At 46.6% G+C, this 22,909-nt stretch overlaps 2 protein-coding genes across 3 annotated transcripts; one reads left to right on the top strand and one right to left on the bottom strand.

The window, feature by feature from the left end:
- The first annotated feature begins 767 nt into the window (after positions 1–767).
- On the top strand, positions 768–7,995 carry BUB3 (BUB3 mitotic checkpoint protein). Of its 2 annotated transcripts, none has more exons than XM_032952423.2 (8): positions 768–978; positions 1,604–1,822; positions 2,800–2,869; positions 2,985–3,136; positions 3,671–3,829; positions 4,242–4,419; positions 4,797–5,013; positions 7,131–7,995. In XM_032952423.2, the coding sequence occupies exons 2-8, from the start codon at positions 1,628–1,630 to the stop codon at positions 7,138–7,140; spliced, it is 981 nt and encodes a 326-aa protein (XP_032808314.1). In that variant the 5' UTR covers positions 768–978; positions 1,604–1,627; the 3' UTR covers positions 7,141–7,995. The 2 variants fall into 2 exon arrangements, with proteins under 2 accessions (XP_032808314.1, XP_032808313.1); XM_032952422.2 differs by having other exon boundaries at positions 769–978; positions 1,607–1,822.
- Positions 7,996–7,997: 2 nt separating this feature from the next.
- Positions 7,998–21,386, bottom strand: LOC116941369 (uncharacterized). Its single transcript, XM_032952421.2, has 7 exons — positions 21,072–21,386; positions 19,545–19,673; positions 18,772–18,872; positions 18,211–18,356; positions 10,885–11,134; positions 9,570–9,790; positions 7,998–9,018 (listed from the first exon to the last, which is right to left on the bottom strand). Exons 1-7 carry the CDS (start codon positions 21,158–21,160, stop codon positions 8,851–8,853), a joined length of 1,104 nt encoding a protein of 367 aa, XP_032808312.1. The 5' UTR covers positions 21,161–21,386; the 3' UTR covers positions 7,998–8,850.
- Between the last annotated feature and the right edge of the window lie 1,523 nt (positions 21,387–22,909).

The raw sequence follows: 22,909 nt of genomic DNA, 5'->3' as shown, positions 1-22,909 counted from the left end.
CTTTACCGAAAGAACCAAGAATATGCATCCTGTACGTGTTGCATGTTTCTCTAACTTAATTTGTACTGTGATCAGTCTAAATACGACCGACTTGCGCTACCTGTAATCTATTGTTTAACAATGATTCATATTGTGCAACATCTTCCATTTCTCAAGTGACAGTTGCTTTTGCCATGATACAGTGGGTTTTTTTGGGGTTACATCGCGTAAATATAAAAATGTGTCGTTAAACCCGCGACCACCCGACACAGCCAATTAGTAAGATTTGTCACGTAAACAGAACGTGCCATTCGTTACTTGTACAGCAACACCGGTGTGTTGCAGAGCAAACCCACAACATTAACAATCTTGAGTACGACTTTTCGCCGGTAATTACAACCAGCTTCATCAGGCGGACAGCCAGATTTTGTGGAGAAATCCTCCTGCTTCATTCATTTTTGCCCCGATTTCAATTCGCTTCTCTCTTGCTGTACCTTGAGAGAGAAAAAAAGTTTAGCTTTTTGAATACATTATTTATAAATGTTTTCGTGGCCCACGTTTCCACGTGCAAATGCGAGCCCATGGTGGGCGCCCCTCCGACTCCTCGCTCGGCCCTAGGGAATGAACTTGAAGCCCGGGGCACGGAGCTCCCGGCCCACTGCTACTGAAGTGCCCCCACACTGCCGCAAAAGCTACGGTCCATGACCCCCCCCCCTCCTCTCATACATCAGACAAGAGGGTGTGATCGCGACTAGAAACAGCGGCTCTTGTCCGAGCCGAGCGCCGATTGGTTCGTTTGAATCTCGTGTCCCTTGACCCGGAAGCGCTTCGCGATCGCGCGGCCCCAGCAGCCGGCAGCCGCTTTGCAGGCCTCATTCAATGTGACGAAAAAAAAATTGAAATTTGTGTCCTTTGCATTAATTAGCAAGGCGACTGATCACCGACGACTGGCTGTCCGAGTGAGTGCTGTGGGACTTGGGCGCCCTGTCCGATAACAAGGCAAGTCCCTTGCAGCGCGGCGGCGGCGTGTGTGGCCGCGAGCGGGGTCGATTCAGGCGAGCCGCAGGCTTCAGGACGGGAGGCGAGGAGGCCCGCACGTGTTAAATATTTTTTTCAAAATTCAAACTTATCAAAGTGCTCATTGGTGTTTATGTACAGCTTTGAGCAATTGTGTTGGGGGAGAGGAGGGTGCTAATAATGTTGTGTACGGTTCCTAGTCGCATAGGTGACGAGCTGTTTCTGAAAAATAAGTTAGTACCTCAGAGGGCTTTGCCTGGTGGGTTGGGGGAATAGTTTCGTTTCATTTGTTTGGGTGATTTGTTTACCTTTACTGTGCACTACTATCATGTTTTTGTATTGTAACGTTCTTACCGGCTCCTATCGGACATGTATGAAAAAGAGCTTTATAGCACATCGAATTTCTCCAGTATAAATAAACATTTTGATTCTGAAGGAACGAGGGTTTTCTGAGACGGAGAGGGGCAATCAAAAGGGAAAAAAAAGTAAAGGAGACAGACATGGAGGGAGACGGTCCGATGCTTCGCAACTTATGAGCTTTTCGTTCGCCACACTTAACACATTTCAACCTTGGTCCAAGTTAACCCGTGCGGTGACCCGCGTGCAGCAGCAAGCACGCGGTTGTGGAACGATGACCAACTCGAGTGAATTCAAGCTGAGTCAAAGCCCCGAGGATGGCATCACGGCCGTCAAGTTTGGACCCAACTCGTCGCAGTTCCTGCTCGTGTCGTCGTGGGACTGCACGGTGCGGCTGCACGACGTCACGGGCAATACGCAGCGCGTCAAGTACACGCACGCGGGGCCCGTGCTCGACTGTGCCTTCCAGGTACCCGCAAATGTTGCCAATCGTTACGGTGCCTTTGTGCGTTTCGCTGCGTTTGAGTGCGCACTGCCGTTTAGGTACAGAGTCTTGTGTGTTACACTGCAAGTGGATACATTATAATTGGGTCTGTGGGATCACACTTTTTCCTAAGATGTCTTCATGCGAGCTTTTGTTTATGAATGTGAAGTCACAATGGCGCCGCCAAACTTACACCGCCTTGACCCACATTGTATCGCGTCCCACCAATTCTCAGATCTCTGCATTTGCTTTAGAATACAAATTAAAATGGGCTACATATTCAAATCCGAAATGGTCTTTGCTGCATCGAATATCTCCCCCCCACACACATTACTCAATACTGTCCTGCTGACACCCTTCACTCCAGCACTCAGGCCTCTTGCTGAAATTTACTCACCTCCAAATTGTGAGGTTGATTATTCTTCTGTTGCCTCCGAAATTGAAGTAAATTGGATACCAAACCATCCACATTTTATTGTAAATTGTAGACCAAACCACTGTCGAAAGTGTCGAGCTATTGTGACTATATCTTCAATACTGCCAACAGTAATTCGATGGGGAGGTAGATGGATAATGGCAAGCCGATTGATGTGAAAATGTTGACAGACAGGCGGAAAATCTACGAGTCAAAGAAGTGATGATAAGATTGGTTGAGAACTCAAGAGACCCGGATAGTCTCACTTTCAAGAATCACCTGGGACATTAGTGTGCCAGTCGGGGGTGATGATTGCTATATATAAAATCCGAATTTAGCAATTTGTGGGCAATTTGACATCAGGGGATCTTTCAACATTTACATTTGGAGCAGATGGCGCGTAGTATTACGGTTATTAAACCCGCAGTAATAACTGGAGCTGCTGCTGGATTTGAACCATGAAACTCTGCAACAATCTGCGAATGTGCTACCGCTAGGCCATGTCACCGCTATGTATGGACCTAAGATGGATTCTGATTTTTGGCAGGACATGACACATGCGTGGAGTGGAGGCTTGGACAACACTGTTAAATTGTACGATCTCAACTCTGAACAAGGTACGTCGCATGCTATAGCAACGAGCTCTAGTCTGCGCTATGTATGGTGTATAGCATGCATGGGTACCCACAGCTCTTGTTTGAGAGTCCCATTTTGCTGCTTTTGCCCTAATAGAAATCATGGTTGGCACGCACGAGGCGGCAGTGCGGTGCGTCGAGTTCTGCCCGGAGGTGAACGTAATGGTGACGGGCAGCTGGGATCAGACTGTGAAACTTTGGGATCCCCGCACACCGTGCAACGCTGGCTCGTTCCCCCAGCCCGAGCGGGTAACAATGCACATCCACCTCCCTGCGAAGAAGGGCATCACTCAAAATGTTGTCCTGTTACAATTACATCTCATCCTTCTAGGACCAAATATAGAGTTACACTTCGATTTTTACGATGAAATATACATTCAATGTGTGGTATTTTTTATCACGGTTGCTGAGCACAGGCCTAAAATGGCAAGTGAGTAGGAATTGTTTTTAGGGTGTAATAGTTAATGTTTCCTGAATTGATAAAGGTTTTAAGAACTTTTAAAAATGAACGATGCGAGTGAATTCAAAAGTCGAGAAATGTGAGGAAAGAAACAGAAAGATAAGTGTTTTGAGCACAGTATGAGATGACACAGCGTTGTAGACTGAGCCATCAACATGGGTGGAGGAATTCATTCTGTGTAAGAATAAGATTCATGCAAATTTTGTACAAAGCCAAATGTTATATTGAGGCTCACGGAGTAAACAAAATTGTACACAATTCTGCTGGGCAGCATTAACTTGCTGTTGCCTCTGAACTCCGCCGTGATCGCTGCGTGCGGGTAGGTGTACACGATGGCAGTGTCAGGCGACCGCCTGATCGTGGGCACGGCCGGGCGGCGCGTCCTCGTGTGGGACCTGCGCAATATGGGCTACGTGCAGCAGCGTCGCGAGTCCAGCCTCAAGTACCAGACGCGCTGCATCCGCGCCTTCCCCAACAAGCAGGTGGGTGCACGGACTGTGTCCCACGGTCCCAGTACAACTCTCTGATGTGTTTGTCGGGTTGTACTGTGTGTCGTTCGACACGACGTCTGACATTTCAGCTCGTGTTGCTGAGAGCTTCGGGAACTGAATAAATGCATTGAATTTTCCGTTCGTGATGCTCTTTTCCACCTCTCACCAACCGTGTTGCTCAAAATTTGTGAGAATGACGGAATACATATAGATATCCTGAAGCTGTAGTGGGACCTGTACAGTGTATTGGTAATTTCTGAACATGCTCCGCGATGGGGGTGCTCTTGTCCACAAAATTCTGGCCACTTGACAGCATTCGATTCACATGCCACACACTGCTGTTGAGATTGGAGAAAACTACAGTTGCGTATAGATCAGTGACAGCGTTGTTTTTTTGTTGCAGGCTTACGTGCTGAGCTCCATCGAGGGCCGAGTGGCTGTCGAGTACCTGGACCCGAACCCTGAGGTACAGAAGAAGAAGTACGCCTTCAAGTGCCACCGCCTCAAGGACAATGGCGTTGAGCTCATCTACCCTGTCAACGCCATTGCCTTTCATAATGTGCACAACACCTTCGCCACCGGTCAGTAGCACTTCCAACATGCAGAGGCACACACTACTAGCCCTGCAAAGTGTGTGTGTCATTAAATCGGTGTTCTTCACAAATGATCAGAGGGGGGTGGGGGGGGGCGCTACACATTTGAAACCATTGGGTTTGACAGCATGATGGGGGATGTTTTCAAATTTATGTATTATCGGGGGCCGTACGTCAGAGACTACACTAAGGGCCACCAGGGGCCGCCACTGACCCGTGGGCCTTGAAATGAAGAACACTGGACTAAATATTTCATTCGCGGCTGCATTTGCTAGAACAAAATGCAACATGATGCTTTCTTCAATTCACAGAGTTGGGTAACCTCTTTAATGTACCACTGGCTGATTGCTTTTGTGGCTTCCCAGGTGGCTCGGACGGCTTCGTGAACATCTGGGACCCGTTCAACAAGAAGAGGTTGTGCCAGTTCCACCGCTACCCGACAAGCATTGCGTCACTCGCCTTCAGCATGGACGGCTCCATGATTGCCATCGCCTCCTCCTACATGTACGAGCAGGAGGATATCGCACACCCCGCCGATGAGATCTACATTCGCAACGTCACCGACGCCGAGACCAAGCCCAAGTGAGTGCCCGCTGCCTCTGTGCGCTGGTTGAGTGCACAGCACCGCTCATAGAGTTTGAAAAGTTCTTTAATAGAACTACTTTTTGTGTTTAGTTTGTTATCCTTTCTCCACACCTTCGATTAGCACGGATTTCTACGTATGGTGCGAAAGTAATTCAACATACATACATATTCCATATGGACCTTGTATATCGTGGGAGTTATTTTACCACAGCTTGGTGAAGGTGGGGAGCGGAGCCATGGAAATAAATTGTACAACGATTTATTTTGTTGTACTGCCCTCTAATGGTCATCACATAGCCTGTCACCAACAATTTCAGTATTTTTTTTTAAATAGAATATGTGAGAAATACAAAAATATTTTTCTAAGTGTCATGCAACAACATTTTTTTCCAATAGCAGGGTGTGTGGGAAAGTTAAACTTTAAAGTTTTTTTTTTTCTAACCAGGTGAAAACTATTTGTAAGAGTGACCTACATCACCTAAATTAAAAAAGCTAAATAAAAGAAAGTAAAGCAGTGAAGTTAAGAAATGAGAGCAAAAACACCACCATATGAGGAGTTAAACATATTTTTAAACCTCTAGTGTGCATATAAAAAGGTCACTTCAAGAGAAGTTGTGTGAAAACATGCTTTTGATGACTATTTTCAGGTATATGGGCTTGTATTGCTTTTTCAAGAGTTCTGAGTGGATTCTTGATCACTTTGCATGTTGGCACATTGGACTAACATTGTGGAAAAAAGAGCACAACGTTGCAATCATCTGGGTTTAATTTTCATAAAAGTCATTGGCATTGGTCAACTCCGCCGAGCGCGGGTGTTCACTAAGACTGAATCATCGTTACACCGATACCCGATGCGGAGTGGTTAAAATCAAAGCTGGGAATTTCAGAGGTGGCATGGCATGGTGTTAGTCCCACCACCGCTTCAAGCCACATGCTCATCCAGCATTGTCTCTGCTTACACGTACGTGAGCACACTCTTGATTGTGCTCACTTGCAGTCATCTGTGTGTGATTAGCATTTTTGTGCGAGTATATTTTACGGTTGCATAATTCACACCATAGCGTAAAATGGACATCTTTCGCACATTGCTTACCAAATGTTTTCTTTTTCTTTCTACAAAGCTCAAATATGCTTTGAAATTTAAAGTAATAAAAATGTATTGAGATAATTTATTCAGTCTACAATGAACCATTGTCTGGTGGCAAACAGCAGTTTACATAATACAATGTTTAGCATATAAAAAAGCAGAAAAATCACAGTTCAAGCTTTTAAATCACTGAACCAGTTATTAGCTATACAACACATAAAGCAGTATCTTCCTGTGTCACAATCGACATGTTATTAAATATTTTTTTGTCATGGTCCATTATATTATTGCAATTGGAAATATTTTCAGGAGCTAAATGCCAATGTCGAGATATTGTTGCCATTAGAGTGCTTCAGGAGACAGTTGGTGCAATTTTACTATTCCATTCAAGATACGCGGACTAAAGTGGTTTACTTTCTGGTCCATAGTTTGGGTTTCATGGCCAGTCGCATTGTGGCTTGTCTTTAACTTTCCATTCTTGAAGGAGGTGTGCGCAGCGGCCTGTTGATTGTTCAGATACGGTTGATAGTTACACCAGTGTCTTCAAGGAATGTCAAAGCCAGGAGGTGCAATGTTTGGGTCTCGAAAGAGGTGTTTTGTTCTGGACGTCGGCGTTCGTCTGTCTGCAGCCTTCTTTCTGCATATTGTCCATTCTACCAATGTAATAAGATGGCTTACCTATTACATTCAGACCAAGCCTTTTTTTCTGGTGCAGATTGTATAGAGTCTGGCTGTCTTGAGCTTGCAAGACAGTTCTTCTCACGTTTATTCAGCATTATGCCAACACTAGATTTCCTTGATAAATTTGCACTTGCCGCTAGTCTCTGCAGTTCATCCATTTATTTTATTAGCACCTTCCAATGAGTCCCAGGCTGCGGAACAGCACTGGAGGGAGGACCTCACTAACATACTGTAAGCAATGTTATTCATTTGGGGTTTTCTTTACTTGCTTTTGAAAATAATAATAATTAGGTAATGTAAAAATGCGCATTGTAAATAATTATTTGGTGCTTTGTCTTCTTTCCAGGTCGTCTTAGAGGGAATAATCCAACGTAACACCAGAAGAGCACGACTCTACATCTCCACTATCTCTCCTGCTTTATGTTCTTCTTTGTGGCTTTTTCAAATTATTTTCTTCTAGTATGAAGCACTGTTAGGCTTGACAAATGGGATGTTGCAGATTGTTCATTTGGTCTTTTGTAAATGTTTTTCCAAGAGGCAATTCACAGTCCCTGCATCACTGTGCTTTGACCATTTGGTAAGATTCTGCCGCACATTTTCTTTATATCTCCTTTCAAGTACTTGCAGTCCATATGTCGAGCTTCTTTCGCACCGTACGTAATCAACCGTGCATTGGTAGTAGTCCCTATCAATGCATGGTGCGTCTTTGAATATAAGTGTTTGAAGCAAGGGACGTCTGCTCATAAAAACAGCTATCACAGAACATCTGTTGCTCAGCTGCACCATCGCTGTTATCCAGTAAAGTGTACTGGATAACATCTGAGCACAGATTTTATTTATAACCAATGCAGACCTTTTTTTAACAAAAGGAGCTGATAAAATGAAGGCAGCGTTCCGATAAAGTTTCTTAGATGTGCACATAATGCGTATGATGTGCAATGGTGTTTTTTTGTCAATACGTAAGGTTTTATTTTAAGAATCGGTCAATTGTGGCTTTTTGAAACTGGTTACACAGCAAAATGCAGGGGCCCAGTGAATTGTACTCCATAGGGAACATTTTCTTGCGTCCTTTGACCACAAAGCTGTCACTTTCAAAGTTACGTTCTTTACAATTTCCCTCTATCCAATGCAACACAATTTTCACACACTTTTGCGTAAACATGTTTAAAATGTACCCGTTTACATTTAATAAAGAAAAACAAGTATAAACAGCTAATTCTTACGTGTGTTTATTCTAAATCCACATTCGTGAAATATGATGGAGCAAACTCGAATGGAGAGGGTGCTTCACCTATAGACTGGTCTTATAATTTAGAGAGCATTAACATTTTAAGTGAATATAGCTGATATTTAAAAAAAACTAAATTATCTGCCATTGTGTATGGAACAGTGAAGCTATGTACATGGCACTGGGTGTTGGTGTGACATTCAGATTTTCTGAATTTTACCGATTTGATTCAATGAGCTGCGATAAGCTTGTGAATATAAGCAGATATGAGGACTAAACTGAAATGTATGGACCTTTTGAACTACTGCTGCAATTTCTCAAGATACGTCACGTGAAGATGTGTTTTTTTCTTTGCACATTCTTCAACCCATGAATGAAATGTTCTGTATTGGTCAATAAGATTTTTATGGTGGAGTACCGTAGCAAACGGACCATAATAACGATGGCACTTCAGTAGAGCAGTGAGCTATCCCATTTTTTTTCTTTTCCGAGGCCATGAAAAATATAGTTAATGAAAGAATGCACGTGCATACGGTGACAATTGCACGAATCATAACAGCTTCCTCTTAATTCACGATAGTGTGAGATTAAGATGTGAATTGTAGCGGTCCTCCTTATAGGGCAGTGTTCTTCATTGCAAGGCCCACAGGCCATTGGTGGCCCCTGGTGGCCTTTAGTGCAGCCCCCACGAATATGAAAACACCACATGCTGTCAAACTCAATGGTTTCAAATGTGTGGCGGCCCTCACGGATGTCTTATCGGTAAAAGTGGCCCCTTTGAGAATTAGTGAAGAACACTGATGGGGGGGTGGCAGACGAGAGGACGGGTCAAGCCCTGCTATTGGCTGAGTAGCACGCGGCTCACATGGGTGATGGGCACACGTGAGTCTTCAGCTTCCCCGCAGCCGCGGAAGATCAGAACAGCGCTGGCAGGCAGCACAGTGATGCCAGCCGAGGGGCGCCACGCCCAGCCGTCTGTGCCTCGTTCATACATCTGCACGGACACCTGGTTACGCACGGGACACAAAGACGGTGCTTTACAGTTCGTCGATATGCCTGCCCATCCCATTCAGTATGCAGAAGAAATGTAAATATACATCGGTTAAAATCAATGCTTTATGATCATCAGTGACCACAAAAAAGCACGTCAAATTTAGCTACATTTTCTATTCTGATAAAGATTTCGTTTGCTGTTGTGCGATAAATATTGTCACCGGAGTGAAAGTGCTGCCCCCCTATTGCATAGTACAGGTCATGCCATAGTTTTGTTCTCTAACATGGGGTACAGGGACTCCGACTTACAAACATTTGACTTAAGAACTTTCAGAGATACGAACAAACCTATCTGTATGTCCAGTTGCCTGTTCGGACCGAGAGTCGGAAGTTCAACTGCCGTGCAATAGATGGCGGTGGCGGGATCTACATCTGCAGAACATGATTAACCAGTGGCATCTACAGGAGATTATACAACTTTTAAAGCCAAATCATGAAATCGCTGGGAGGGCTACATCTTCACACACCTTGCGAATTATCTGGCAGTTAATCTGGCAGACCCACCGTGGGCATGTACCCGAGCAGCGCCCACAGATAGCCCAGGACGGCGCTGTGCTGGTGCTTGAACTCCAGCGTCTCGATGTGAGCGCGATCCATGCCGAGGTGGGAGCAGCTGTGGAAGTCGCCCAGAAGGCGGCGTCCACCCTGCAGCTCCAGCACGTCCCAGGTGCCCAGGGCGCGCAGCCCGGCCCGCGCTCGCCGCACAGCATCCGCCGACAGCCGTCCTGCGTACCAGTGGGTAAAATACATCCTACATTGCAGTGTTCTTCATTGCAAGACCCGCGGGCCACTGGCGGCCCCTGGTGGCCTTTATTGCAGCCCCCGACAATGCACAAATGTGTGGCGGCCCTCGCAATGATGTCTTGTCGGCGAAAGTGGCCCGCCTCTGAAAATAAGTGAAGAACACTGCTATATTGTATTGGTGGAGCACGGAAGGCCTGTGGATGGAGGGTGAGGGGAGACCATCTTTATTTGGGTATTTATAGTAACTGACAAGCGACTGGGGGGTTGAACAAGCAATGGGGCCTTTAGTCAAATGCTTCCCATCAACAGCATAGGAGCGGCAAGTCTGGTGGTGCTCCCTATGTACTTAGTGACCTAGCTCACTAAGAGGGTAAGTTGTCAAAATGCTCTCACAGGTGAACCATTGAACGGCAGCAACGAAGACGTTCATCAACTTGCAGCCAATGCCGTTGAATGGCTAAAGAACGTGGGCACCAATTAATAACGTTCGTTGCTGTTTCAAAAATCAGTTGCTTGTCTGTGCGACATTGCTGTACGGAAGAAGAAGACTGACAAGGACGTGCTCAGTAAGGCAAGAGGCCCGAGGCTGTTTGCCTCTCGGCAAAGATAAATCAGTATGGTAAGTCCTCGCTTCACGTGTGTTCACACTGCGCGTTTTCACTGTAACGCGGTTCATCCGTTGGGGAACACTTTTCACAACGTGGGACGCGCCCGTTGTAACGCGGAACGCGCACCGTTATAACGGGGTTTCTGAGCGGTCAACGACAAACTACTTTTTTTGAGCTGCGCGGCTTCACGGAGCAATCCGGTTCGCGGAATGGTAAAGTAACGCGGCAGTGTACCTTCAGTTATTTGTCCCACCATCTCACTCTGCGTACATCGTATCTCGCCAAACTTTACCGTTGCATTATGGGGAAATAGATTTTGCTTAACATGGCACTTTTCAGGAACGTGTCTCCCGTGTTAAACGAGGACTACCTGTAATGCACAAGGCGCGAGTGTCCCTATCCGCGGTTGAAGCACCCTTGTGTGTTTGTGCGCGAGCGGTGTCTTGATGGCCGCTGTGCTCCTTTACCGTTGAGCCAGTGCGGCGTGAGCGAGTCGGTAACCCGCGCCATCCACCCACGTTGCAGCGAGCGGACGAAAGCGGCCACCTGCACGGCCTGGACCACCACCGGCTCGCGCTCCGTGCTGGGGATCAGCTCCGTGCTGGGGACCTGCAGTTCGCATGCCGGGTTGAGCAGCAGCAGGCGGGCGTGCACTGCTTCCTTGTGGAGCTCCACCCCGAGACCGCTTAGGTGCTTGCGCAGTTGCTCGCTCTTCAGCTGCATAGCGGTCCCGGGTCGGCCATACGGACGGGTGGGAAAGTGTGGTCATCAGGCATTCAAAGGTGGACAATGCAATGCGTTTCGAATTGACACTGCATCTCCATGTGATCGCATCTCAAGACGCTGTGCAGAAACAGTGAGCATATTGAACTAACCGCCCTTGCTGAGATTCTATACATTGCCGTGATTGGAATGGAACATCTTTAAATGTTCCCTACTGCCAAGCTTGCAGGACAGGTGATTATCAACCTAATGCCCTAAGGGACAGCTGCCACTGGGGAATGGCCCTTTTTAAATGTTTAAAGTGCTCTGAGATGTCGCGGGGTGGAGGAGGGCGCGATAGCAAAGCAATATTATTATTAAGAACTGATTATATGCTTATATTGTTGTATGTATAATGAGAATAATAGTTTTAATATATATGCATTGTTATGTGCATAGCAGTCATAAACAATTACAATACAGACAAGTAAATAACTTATTAATGCAAAATTCTCGACAAAGTATAATCCCCTAAAAATGGTACTTTGATGTAATTTCTGAGTCTCGATACTTATTCTGGAGAGTCCTACTTTGGGATGTTTAACGAATTTCCGTTTAAGAAATTTTGCCTGTGGAGGGAAACCAGAGCACCCCGGCTAAAACCCGCACTCGAAGTTTCGTAGACGGCTTTTATGAATGCACTTGCTGTAGCCCCATCTCCTGACCACCTCGCAGCCCGGCAGATTCGGGAGTCTCTTAAATTTGCGCGATCCACCTACACTTGCCTTTAGAGCGCTAGATTAGAGGCGTGCCACCGCACCCAGCGTTGATGGCAAGGCTTCGCGGGGGGGGCATGGAGGTTTGTTTTTAGGGATGTCTACCAAGCGGCTGGTCTGAATTATCCAATAACCATGTTTTGCCAACATTCCGAATCCACTCGCTCTGCAGAGAACCATGTGGTTTATGTGACCGTAATCACGTGCGCAAATGGGGGAAAAAATCAGTGCATGCAAGTGCAACTGTTTCGGTAAACAAATCAACAATTTTCTAGTATTACACCACATCATAAATAATCGTAACGAAACTTTGTAACGCGTACATATTAATAATACTAATGCTAATTTGTAACGCGGACAATTTTTGCTTTCCCGGAGGCAGCGACCCTGATGTGCAAAACGGACAAGTCGTTCGATCGCGAACTCGGAATTGTGGAAGGCACTTGCATATAGTGGTGCACAAGGTGGCAGTTGCACAATTAAAAAAAGCAACCTTCTGCCCCATAACCCAGCCTGGCATGTCTACCAATCTCTAAAAAAGTAACCCTCTCCCGCATAACCCAGCCCGGCATGTCTACCAATCTCTAAACAAAGCAACCCTCTCCCCCGTAACCCAGCGTGGCATGTCTTCCAATCTCTAAACAAAGCAACCCTCTGCACTACAACCCAGCCCAGCATGTCTACCAATCTCTAAACAAAGCAACCCTCTGCCCCATAACCCAGCCCGGCATGTCTACCAATCTCTAAACAAAGCAACCCTCTGCACTACAACCCAGCCCAGCATGTCTACCAATCTCTAAACAAAGCAACCCTCTGCCCCATAACCCAGCCTGGCATGGCTACCAATCTCTAAACAAAGCAACCCTCTCCACCACAACCCAGCCCAGCATGTCTACCAATCTCTAAACAAAGCAAACCTCTGCACTATAACCCAGCCCGGCATGTCTACCAATCTCTAAACAAAGCAACCCTCTGCCCCATAACCCAGCCTGGCATGCCTACCAATCTCTAAACAAAGCAACCCTCTGCCCCATAACCCAGTCTGGCATGTCTACCAATCTCTAAACAAAGCAACCCTCTCCCCCATAACCCAGCCTGGCATGCCTACCAATCTCTAAACAAAGCAACCCTCTGCCCCATAACCCAGCCTGGCATGTCTACCAATCTCTAAACAAAGCAACCCTCTGCCCCATAACCCAGCCTGGCATGCCTACCAATCTCTACACAAAGCAACCCTCTGCATTATAACTCAGCCTGGCATGCCTACCAATCTCTAAACAAAGCAACCCTCTGCCCCATAACCCAGTCTGGCATGTCTACCAATCTCTAAACAAAGCAACCCTCTCCCCCATAACCCAGCCTGGCATGCCTACCAATCTCTAAACAAAGCAACCCTCTGCCCCATAACCTAGCCTGGCATGTCTACCAATCTCTAAACAAAGAAACCCTCTGCCCCATAACCCAGCGTGGCATGTCTACCAATCTCTAAACAAAGCAACCCTCTGCACCACAACCCAGCCTGGAATGTCTACCAATCTCTAAACAAAGCAACCCTCTGCCCCATAACCCAGCATGGCATGCCTACCAATCTCTTAACAAAGCAACCCTCTGCATTATAACCCAGCCTGGCATGCCTACCAATATCTAAACAAAGCAACCCTCTGCCCCATAACCCAGCCTGGCATGTCTACCAATCTCTAAACAAAGCAGCCCTCTGCCCCATAACCCAGCGTGGCATGTCTACCAATCTCTAAACAAAGCAACCCTCTGCCCCATAACCCAGCCTGGCATGTCTACCAATCTCTAAACAAAGCAGCCCTCTGCCCCATAACCCAGCGTGGCATGTCTACCAATCTCTAAACAAAGCAACCCTCTGCATTATAACCCAGCCTGGCATGCCTACCAATATCTAAACAAAGCAACCCTCTGCCCCATAACCCAGCCTGGCATGTCTACCAATCTCTAAACAAAGCAGCCCTCTGCCCCATAACCCAGCGTGGCATGTCTACCAATCTCTAAACAAAGCAACCCTCTGCACCACAACCCAGCCTGGAATGTCTACCAATCTCTAAACAAAGCAACCCTCTGCACTATAACCCAGCGTGGCATGTCTACCAATCTCTAAACAAAGCAACCCTCTGCACCACAACCCAGCCTGGAATGTCTACCAATCTCTAAACAAAGCAACCCTCTGCCCCATAACCCAGCCTGGCATGTCTACCAATCTCTAAACAAAGTAACCCTCTGCCCTATAACCCACCCCGGCATGGCTACCAATCTCTAAACAAAGCAACCCTCGGCACCACAACCCAGCCTGGCATGTCTACCAATCTCTAAACAAAGCAACCCTCTGCCCTACAACTCAGCCCGGCATGTCTACCAATCTCTAAACAAAGCAACCCTCTGCACCACAACCCAGCCTGGAATGTCTACCAATCTCTAAACAAAGCAACCCTCTGCCCCATAACCCAGCCTGGCATGTCTACCAATCTCTAAACAAAGCAACCCTCTGCCCTATAACCCACCCCGGCATGGCTACCAATCTCTAAACAAAGCAACCCTCGGCACCACAACCCAGCCTGGCATGTCTACCAATCTCTAAACAAAGCAACCCTCTGCCCTACAACCCAGCCCGGCATGTCTACCAATCTCTAAACAAAGCAACCCTCTGCCCCATAACCCAGCCTGGCATGTCTACCAATCTCTAAACAAAGCATCCCTCTGCCCCATAACCCAGCCTGGCATGTCTACCAATCTCTAAACAAAGCAACCCTCTGCCCTATAACCCAACCTGGCATGTCTACCAATCTCTAAACAAAGCAACCCTCTGCCCCATAACCCAGCCTGGCATGTCTACCAATCTCTAAACAAAGCAACCCTCTGCCCCATAACCCAGCCTGGCATGTCTACCAATCTCTAAACAAAGCAACCCTCTGCCCTATAACCCAGCCTGGCATGTCTACCAATCTCTAAACAAAGCAACCCTCTCCCACATAACCCAGCCCGGCATGTTTACCAATCTCTAAACAAGCAACCCTCTCCCCGATAACCCAGCCTGGCGTGTCTACCAATCTCTAAACAAAGCAACCCTCTGCACCACAACCCAGCCTGGCATGTCTACCAATCTCTAAACAAAGCAACCCTCTGCCCCATAACCCAGCCTGGCATGCCTACCAATCTCTAAACAAAGCAACCCTCTGCCATATAACCCAGCCTGGCATGTCTACCAATCTCTAAACAAAGCAACCCTCTCCCCCATAACCCAGCCCGGCATGTTTACCAATCTCTAAACAAAGCAACCCTCTGCCCCATAACCCAGCGTGGCGTGTCTACCAATCTCTAAACAAAGCAACCCTCTGCACTATAACCCAGCCTGGCATGTCTACCAATCTCTAAACAAAGCAACCCTCTGCCCCATAACCCAGCCTGGCATGGCTACCAATCTCTAAACAAAGCAACCCTCTGCACCACAACCCAGCCTGGCATGTCTACCAATCTCTAAACAAAGCAACCCTCTGCCCCATAACCCAGCCCGGCATGTTTACCAATCTCTAAACAAAGCAACCCTCTGCCCCATAACCCAGCCTGGCATGTCTACCAATCTCTAAACAAAGCAACCCTCTGCCCCATAACCCAGGGTGGCATGTCTACCAATCTCTAAACAAAGCAACCCTCTGCCCCATAACCCAGCCCGGCATGTTTACCAATCTCTAAACAAAGCAACCCTCTGCCCCATAACCCAGCCTGGCATGTCTACCAATCTCTAAACAAAGCAACCCTCTGCCCCATAACCCAGTGTGGCATGTCTACCAATCTCTAAACAAAGCAACCCTCTGCACCACAACCCAGCCTGGCATGTCAACCAATCTCTAAACAAAGCAACCCTCTGCATGACAACCCAGCCTGGCATGTCTACCAATCTCTAAACAAAGCAACCCTCTGCCCCATAACCCAGCCTGGCATGCCTACCAATCTCTAAACAAAGCAACCCTCTGCCCTATAACCCAGCCTGGTATGTCTACCAATCTCTAAACAAAGCAACCCTCTCCCCCATAACCCAGCCCGGCATGTTTACCAATCTCTAAACAAAGCAACCCTCTGCCCCATAACCCAGCGTGGCGTGTCTACCAATCTCTAAACAAAGCAACCCTCTGCCCCATAACCCAGCCTGGCATGTCTACCAATCTCTAAACAAAGCAACCCTCTGCCCCATAACCCAGCCTGGCATGGCTACCAATCTCTAAACAAAGCAACCCTCTGCACCACAACCCAGCCTGGCATGTCTACCAATCTCTAAACAAAGCAACCCTCTGCCCCATAACCCAGCCCGGCATGTTTACCAATCTCTAAACAAAGCAACCCTCTGCCCCATAACCCAGCCTGGCATGTCTACCAATCTCTAAACAAAGCAACCCTCTGCACTATAACCCAGCCTGGCATGTCTACCAATCTCTAAACAAAGCAACCCTCTCCCCCATAACCCAGCCCGGCATGTTTACCAATCTCTAAACAAGCAACCCTCTACCCCATAACCCAGCGTGGCATGTCTACCAATCTCTAAACAAAGCAACCCTCTGCACCACAACCCAGCCTGGAATGTCTACCAATCTCTAAACAAAGCAACCCTCTGCACTATAACCCAGCGTGGCATGTCTACCAATCTCTAAACAAAGCAACGCTCTGCACCACAACCCAGCCTGGAATGTCTACCAATCTCTAAACAAAGCAACCCTCTGCACTATAACCCAGCCTGGCATGTCTACCAATCTCTAAACAAAGCAACCCTCTCCCCCATAACCCAGCCCGGCATGTTTACCAATCTCTAAACAAAGCAACCCTCTCCCCCATAACCCAGCCCGGCATGTTTACCAATCTCTAAACAAAGCAACCCTCTGCCCTATAATCCAGCCCAGCATGTCTACCGATCTTGGATTAATTGCACAAAAATAAATACAGAAGTCTTTAAAGTTGCAGGTGGATAAGAGGTTGTAAATTCTATAGCATCCCTTCAAAATTCAATTTAAATTAACCATGATTTTACCACGTATCAAGCAAGGGTGTGACGATGCACAAATTAATCGATTGTCAATGCTTAAGCTGAAAATACGTGCATCGAAATGCATGTTCAAGAATCAATTACTTTAGTTTTGTATGTAGTGAATCTCAGCAATTTACTGACTGGGGTGAATTTTTGCACCCCTAGTCCTGAGCAAGGTAGGAGCAGTTTGATAAGTGATAGATGGCGGTGTACTCCAGTGGCGTAAATTAGCCTTAAGATGCGGCCACTTTTAAAATGACACAGTTGTGGTGGTGCGTCAGAGAAGCACATGGGCTTCTACAATGTAGGTTTAACAGTGGTGACCGCAAGTTGGAATCCAGCGCCATAAATCCACAGCGTGGGGCAAAAGGACAGCCATAGCGGAATGTGGAAAATGTAGATCGTTTACAGCATTCTGACCATTAAGCTTCGAGAAGCTTCGAGAAGCTTAATGATCAGAATGCAGATAAAAGCAACGGCTCTCTTATGACGCATCACTGACGCAAAAAAGTAGTTATGTTAGTCACGTAATTGTATTGATGCTCGTGGTTATATTAAAGAAATATATTCGGGGTTTCCCCTCCACCCAGTCATATTCCAATGTTGCCATGTGTCATGTCATGAAATTAAGACATTTCCTTTCATAAACACATTTTTTTGGGTTAGATTGCGTAAATGTATAAATGTGTCGTTAGACCTGCCACCACCCGACACAGCCAGTTAGTAAGGTTTGTCACGTAAACAGAACATGACAATGCGTTACTAGCACAACACACCAGTGTGTTGGAGAGCAAGCCACAATATTTACAATCTGAGTGCGACGTTTCACCAATAATTACCACTAGCTTCATCAGGCGACAGCCAGATTTTTTTTATCTCGCAGTTAGAAAATGAAGCCACTTCAATATCCACACTAGGGACACCTTTTACATTCCCTGCAAGGAGTGTTTTAGGATTATTAATAAAAATGTGTTAATTCTCGGATCTGATAGAAGCCAAATTAAGTTGAAAGATGTATTGTCATTTTTGACTGTGTACAGGCAATCAACAATTTATATAATTCCGTTTAACCATGGAATCTTGATGAATATCAAAACCCAGAATCTCCACAGTGCTGGCTCAATGCCCTCACATTGAATAGCCACCCGATCACCTTAACTTACAGAAAAAAACAAATACTGTATTTTAAATCATAATTGTTAAGCAAATAGCTTGTGCTCATTGGTTGTGCAATATCTTTTGTGCACGTGATATCCTATTTCCCTGGTTGTGCATACCTTGATGAGTTTCACAGGATCGACACACGGCGTGTAGCCGCCGCCCAGCCAACTGCCACCCCTTGGATCATGGATCTCCCAGTGACCCTGGCGCGGGGTCACCAGACCCGACCACGTCTTCAGGTCAATGCAGTAGAGTCCAGATCCTGGGTCACGTGCATGAGAGTGTAAACATCGTGTTGCACCGTCGAGCCGTGAGATCTTTCATGTCTATCTCATAATACGGATCGAACACACGCAATTCCGTCCAAATATGGACTTGCAAACCACAGGTGGGGTCAATGGTGGCGTGGGGGTTAACACGCGGCGTTAAGCACCCAGCGAACTGACTTCCATTTCCAGCCCCAGCTAACACACTTCATCAACTTGCATTGATCAGTGTGGTGAATTATCGTGCAAAAGTTTTCCCTGTCAATCTGGTAATGGAGCGTTCCTGAATTGGCAAGTGCTGAATACAAAATTAAGGAATGCTCCTTCTTAAGTTTAGGCTCGATGGGGAATTCTGAAGTCTCCTGCAGCTGTTGATCGCAGCCTGCTCAGAGTGTTTCCGACGCGACTTACCCGTGAAGACGATCACGCTGACATCACGCCGGGAGCTGTGCCGCTCGTCTGGAACTCGCACCCCGCACAGGATGTCCTCATGTGCCAGCCCGGCCACCTCCCTGTCGGCAGGGATAATATCGGTCGCGAAAGCCTACGTGTTAGACTGGCACGGACGTGTTTGATATGAGTACACGGTTACGTTGCGTGTTGTGGTCCCAGTTGCATCCGTTGACAAACATTGGGAGCATCCCTGGGTTCACTAATAGCATGTGGGGAGATGGCTCAATTTCCTCCACTGCCACATTTCTGCTCAGCATTTGACAAACATATGGCGAGATATTTGCACACGTGCACCTCGTCTGAAACACCACTTGGTGGTGAACGGTGGCGGTTAGAGTATCGCAGCGGTACAGGCACTGCACTGCACACATGGTGACCTGAGGTTAATTCCTGGCCATGTCTCATGAGTTGTAAGTGATATCTGAACTGGTCCTGGATACCCCTCTTCACCAACTCGCACTGACCTGCGTGATGAAGTATAGTCAAACAACAACAATCGTGCCTGACACTGCGTGGGGAAGCCTTCGTCCAGCAGTGGATTTGAATGTAATATACATACCAAGTGTGTGTGTATATATATTCTTTCATCAGGATCAGAATATTTACACTGGAGGAATCCGATGAGCTATCAAGCTCTTTTTCACAGATGTCCACTTGCACAAAGTCTACTCCGTGCCAACCTTACCACTGCTCTTACTCTGCATCTGAGGGGGAAGGGACTGGGAACCAACCTGAGCTGGGTGATGAAATCCCGCACGAGGGCTCGTTCGAAGTTGACCTCTTGGTGCTCGGGGCAGGCCGGCGGGCTACTGGCTTTCTTCGCCTCGCACAGCCGGGCTTGGAACTGAGACACCATATGCCTGCAGGGCAAGCGTGCGGTCATGAGCACGCGCCACACCCCTTTGAGTTCAGTCCGGTAATTGGTGTGTGGAGCAAGCCGAGGTTTCCCCAAATTATTCTTGACAAAGCACTGGGTGCTGCTCATTTCTCATTTTTTGCTGACACAGGGCCAGTGGTGGAAATTCCACGCTCGGCTACTATGGACTTTCGCACCAAGAGGCGCAGCTTACCAGGTGGTACTCGTTTAACCGACCTTGGAAGCATGATGGTGGTGATGATTATGCTGGGCTAGATTTGTACTTATGACCTTGAAATACTGTAGTCCTGGACTGTATACCAAGCGTTAATGCATTCAATATTGAAATATGAATTAATATCGGTCTATACATAGCTTTACGGTTAAACCTTTTCCGCATGTACATGCACATCTGTGTATAATAAGTATGCGTATGCACACACCTGTACAGCATACGTTAAAACATATTAAATTATTGTAACGCGTGAAAAATATGTACATGGTGAACATACTCTGGCACCCGAGTTAAATAAACCATAGCCCTCCTTGCACATTAACAGTTATTTATTTTTTGGTTCTTGTCAACTACACATCAAACAAAAGTGTTATCAACTGCAGCTCACAAATGATCTCACCCCTAAGGGTGGGCAACCACAGCCGCCCAGGGTGCACTGCTAGAGTGTGGGAATAATGCAAATGTTAGTTTGAGGGGCTGCTACGCACCTCCGATTACCACGCTTGGCTACGTACGGCGTGAAAGAAGTTCAACATACGTCAGCGGTGGATCTAGAAACTTGCAAACGGGTGTGTGGAGGGGGCGATCCCGAAATTATGTTTTTTTATACATGTGACTTTACATTCATATAAAAAAGCTTTACTGTAATTCCCCTGCTTAATATAAAATTGCAATTGTATGGGTCTCAATGGGATTGGGGGAGTTTTGGCGCCCTTGGAACCACCACAAAAGGGTTCAATTTTCGTTAAAACTAAAAACACTACTAATGCCCGCTAATTATTATTTAAAGCCTTAATGAGTCTGAAAAAGTTTTCATGAGTGACAGCTCACGTATGTACCCAGAGAAAACCCATAAATCGCAGCCTATAACTCAACGCTCCGTAAAAGACTTCAGAATCCATGTATGTACTGTCATCTCCTCACCACCTCACAGCCTGAGCCTACCTCAGGCAGCCTCCCACCAAATATTAACCAGGCTCAAACCTGCTCAACCTCCGAGATCTACAGAGAAAGATCCAACAACGCATTGTGCTACCATCTCATGACCACCTTTGCAACCTGAGCCAACAACACCTGGCATTCCCAGCCAGTCTCCCATCCAATTAACAATCAGGGTGACTTGGGTCACAGACCGAGCCTGCTAGCACACGCAACGCCACCACGTACCTCGCGATGTAGAAGGGAGGCGACAGGAATAACATTTTGAGGCTTTGGCTGTGTTCGTCCCCTCGCCAATTGAGAATGTCAGGATCCATGCGCCATGGGACTGGGCGAGCGGAACGGCTGTCCGGACCTCACTCCTTGCACTTCATGCGTGCTTCGTAGCTGCTCATCGGCACAGGCGACCAGCGTTCATCCCTAGCGCCGTCACGGAAACCTGCAGTCTGGGCCCTTCAATATAGCCCCTGCTGCGTGTAATAATCCCACATTATCAAAAGTAACCCTGGCTCCATTGCTATTGGGCAAACAGTAACAGAATTTTCCAAAGTGAATCATATTACAATCCAAACAGTCCAAATGGTATAGCGTTTCACGGTTGGGCAACATTTCGTCTGACTGGTTCATGAATGTAGGGCTGAGAGCTTCCTAATGGGAAACAGGCCGGGGAGAGGGCTTGACATTCCTGCTCAGGAAATGTAACGTTTGACCACAGACGAGAAGTCAGCACAGCTCGTCGTAGGAAAGTGCTGCCCGCTGTTTTGACTTCCTTATAATGCCCTCCATGTCAGGTGTGGTCATCGTTGAGCGCTGGTGCTTATGATAGCTAATAGTCTTCCAGTTATCAACATTGTGCATCGGAATTGGCACAATATATTACCTATTTTTATGTTTAATTATTTGCATATGTTCAAAAGTCGACAACACGTTTAATGCACTTGTTTAATATATCGTGCATATATAGTGAATCAAACATAGCAACATGTACCATGCCAACACAAGCCAGTGAAACTCTTCCATGTTTGGAAAGCAGCCCACGGAAGCATTTACCAGCGCTACCTCTTGGATCCCTTCAAATGGTGTCCGCTGCATACACTAGGGGGCAACACTTTCCCATTTCTAGATTTGAAGCTTTCGTGACTGCAATGATCCATACTCTTTGGTTTTATTCGGTAAAGTCACGTAGGTAAAAAATAAAACACTTTCCCACCCATCCTGCCACTGCAAGCAAGTTCGTTTCATGCCATTGCCACAAAATCACAAAGGAAGCACAATACCGTGCTGATCTCAAGGAGCAGCGAACTTTTAGATGCGCTTCTGCGGCCGTCTGGAACGCTCTTCCTCCGCTATTAGTAAGCCACTGGAGCTGTGCACTTTTAAATCTAAAAATTAAAACTAATTCAAAACTGCTTTTTGTGTTTAGTTTGCATACCTGTCAACCCCTGATCAGTGCCTACCTTTTTACAGACCAATTAAAATCTTATTGGTCACCCCGTGCCTTTATAAATCCCATCACAAGGGAGAAACACAAATAGATAAAAACAAATGTTGCCCGAATTGAAGTGGCTGTACGCCGTATGGACCTTAAAACTCAAGTAACCCTGTACAAGAATACGGGTAAACCGTATGGGTTGACAGGCATGAGATCGTTGTCCTTTGCCCGCACCTCCGGTTAGTACGGTTTACTACATACGGTGCAAAAGAAGTTCAACATACTTTAAAATACGATACAATATTTGTAATTCTCTGAACAGGAATTTAGCGATGGGCTCTCGCCACCTCTCCGTACTTCGTCTGGACGACTGTTCATCATCCCATATTGCGACCTCTACTTGCCAAGCCCACTTAGTTTTCAAAACAATGTACGTCTTTAACCTGCATATGTTCTCTCATCCATGCAGTGCAGATCACGGCAGTTAATCTTAATGACATTAATTTTGACGTAAAGCCAATCATAATTACTCCCGTTATCCAGGAAAAGTCGAACTTTTATTTTAAGATGTTTACTCCAATGTATGAGCGCTTATATACTAAACAAACAAAAAACTAAATGGCTTTATTTTACC

Source organism: Petromyzon marinus, chromosome 11 (assembly GCF_048934315.1).
Source record: "Petromyzon marinus isolate PM22_M1 ecotype Great Lakes invasive population chromosome 11, UKy_Petmar_22M1.pri1.0, whole genome shotgun sequence".
Classification (NCBI taxonomy): Eukaryota; Metazoa; Chordata; class Hyperoartia; order Petromyzontiformes; family Petromyzontidae; genus Petromyzon; species Petromyzon marinus.
This window is presented reverse-complemented; position numbering and strand designations above follow the sequence as displayed.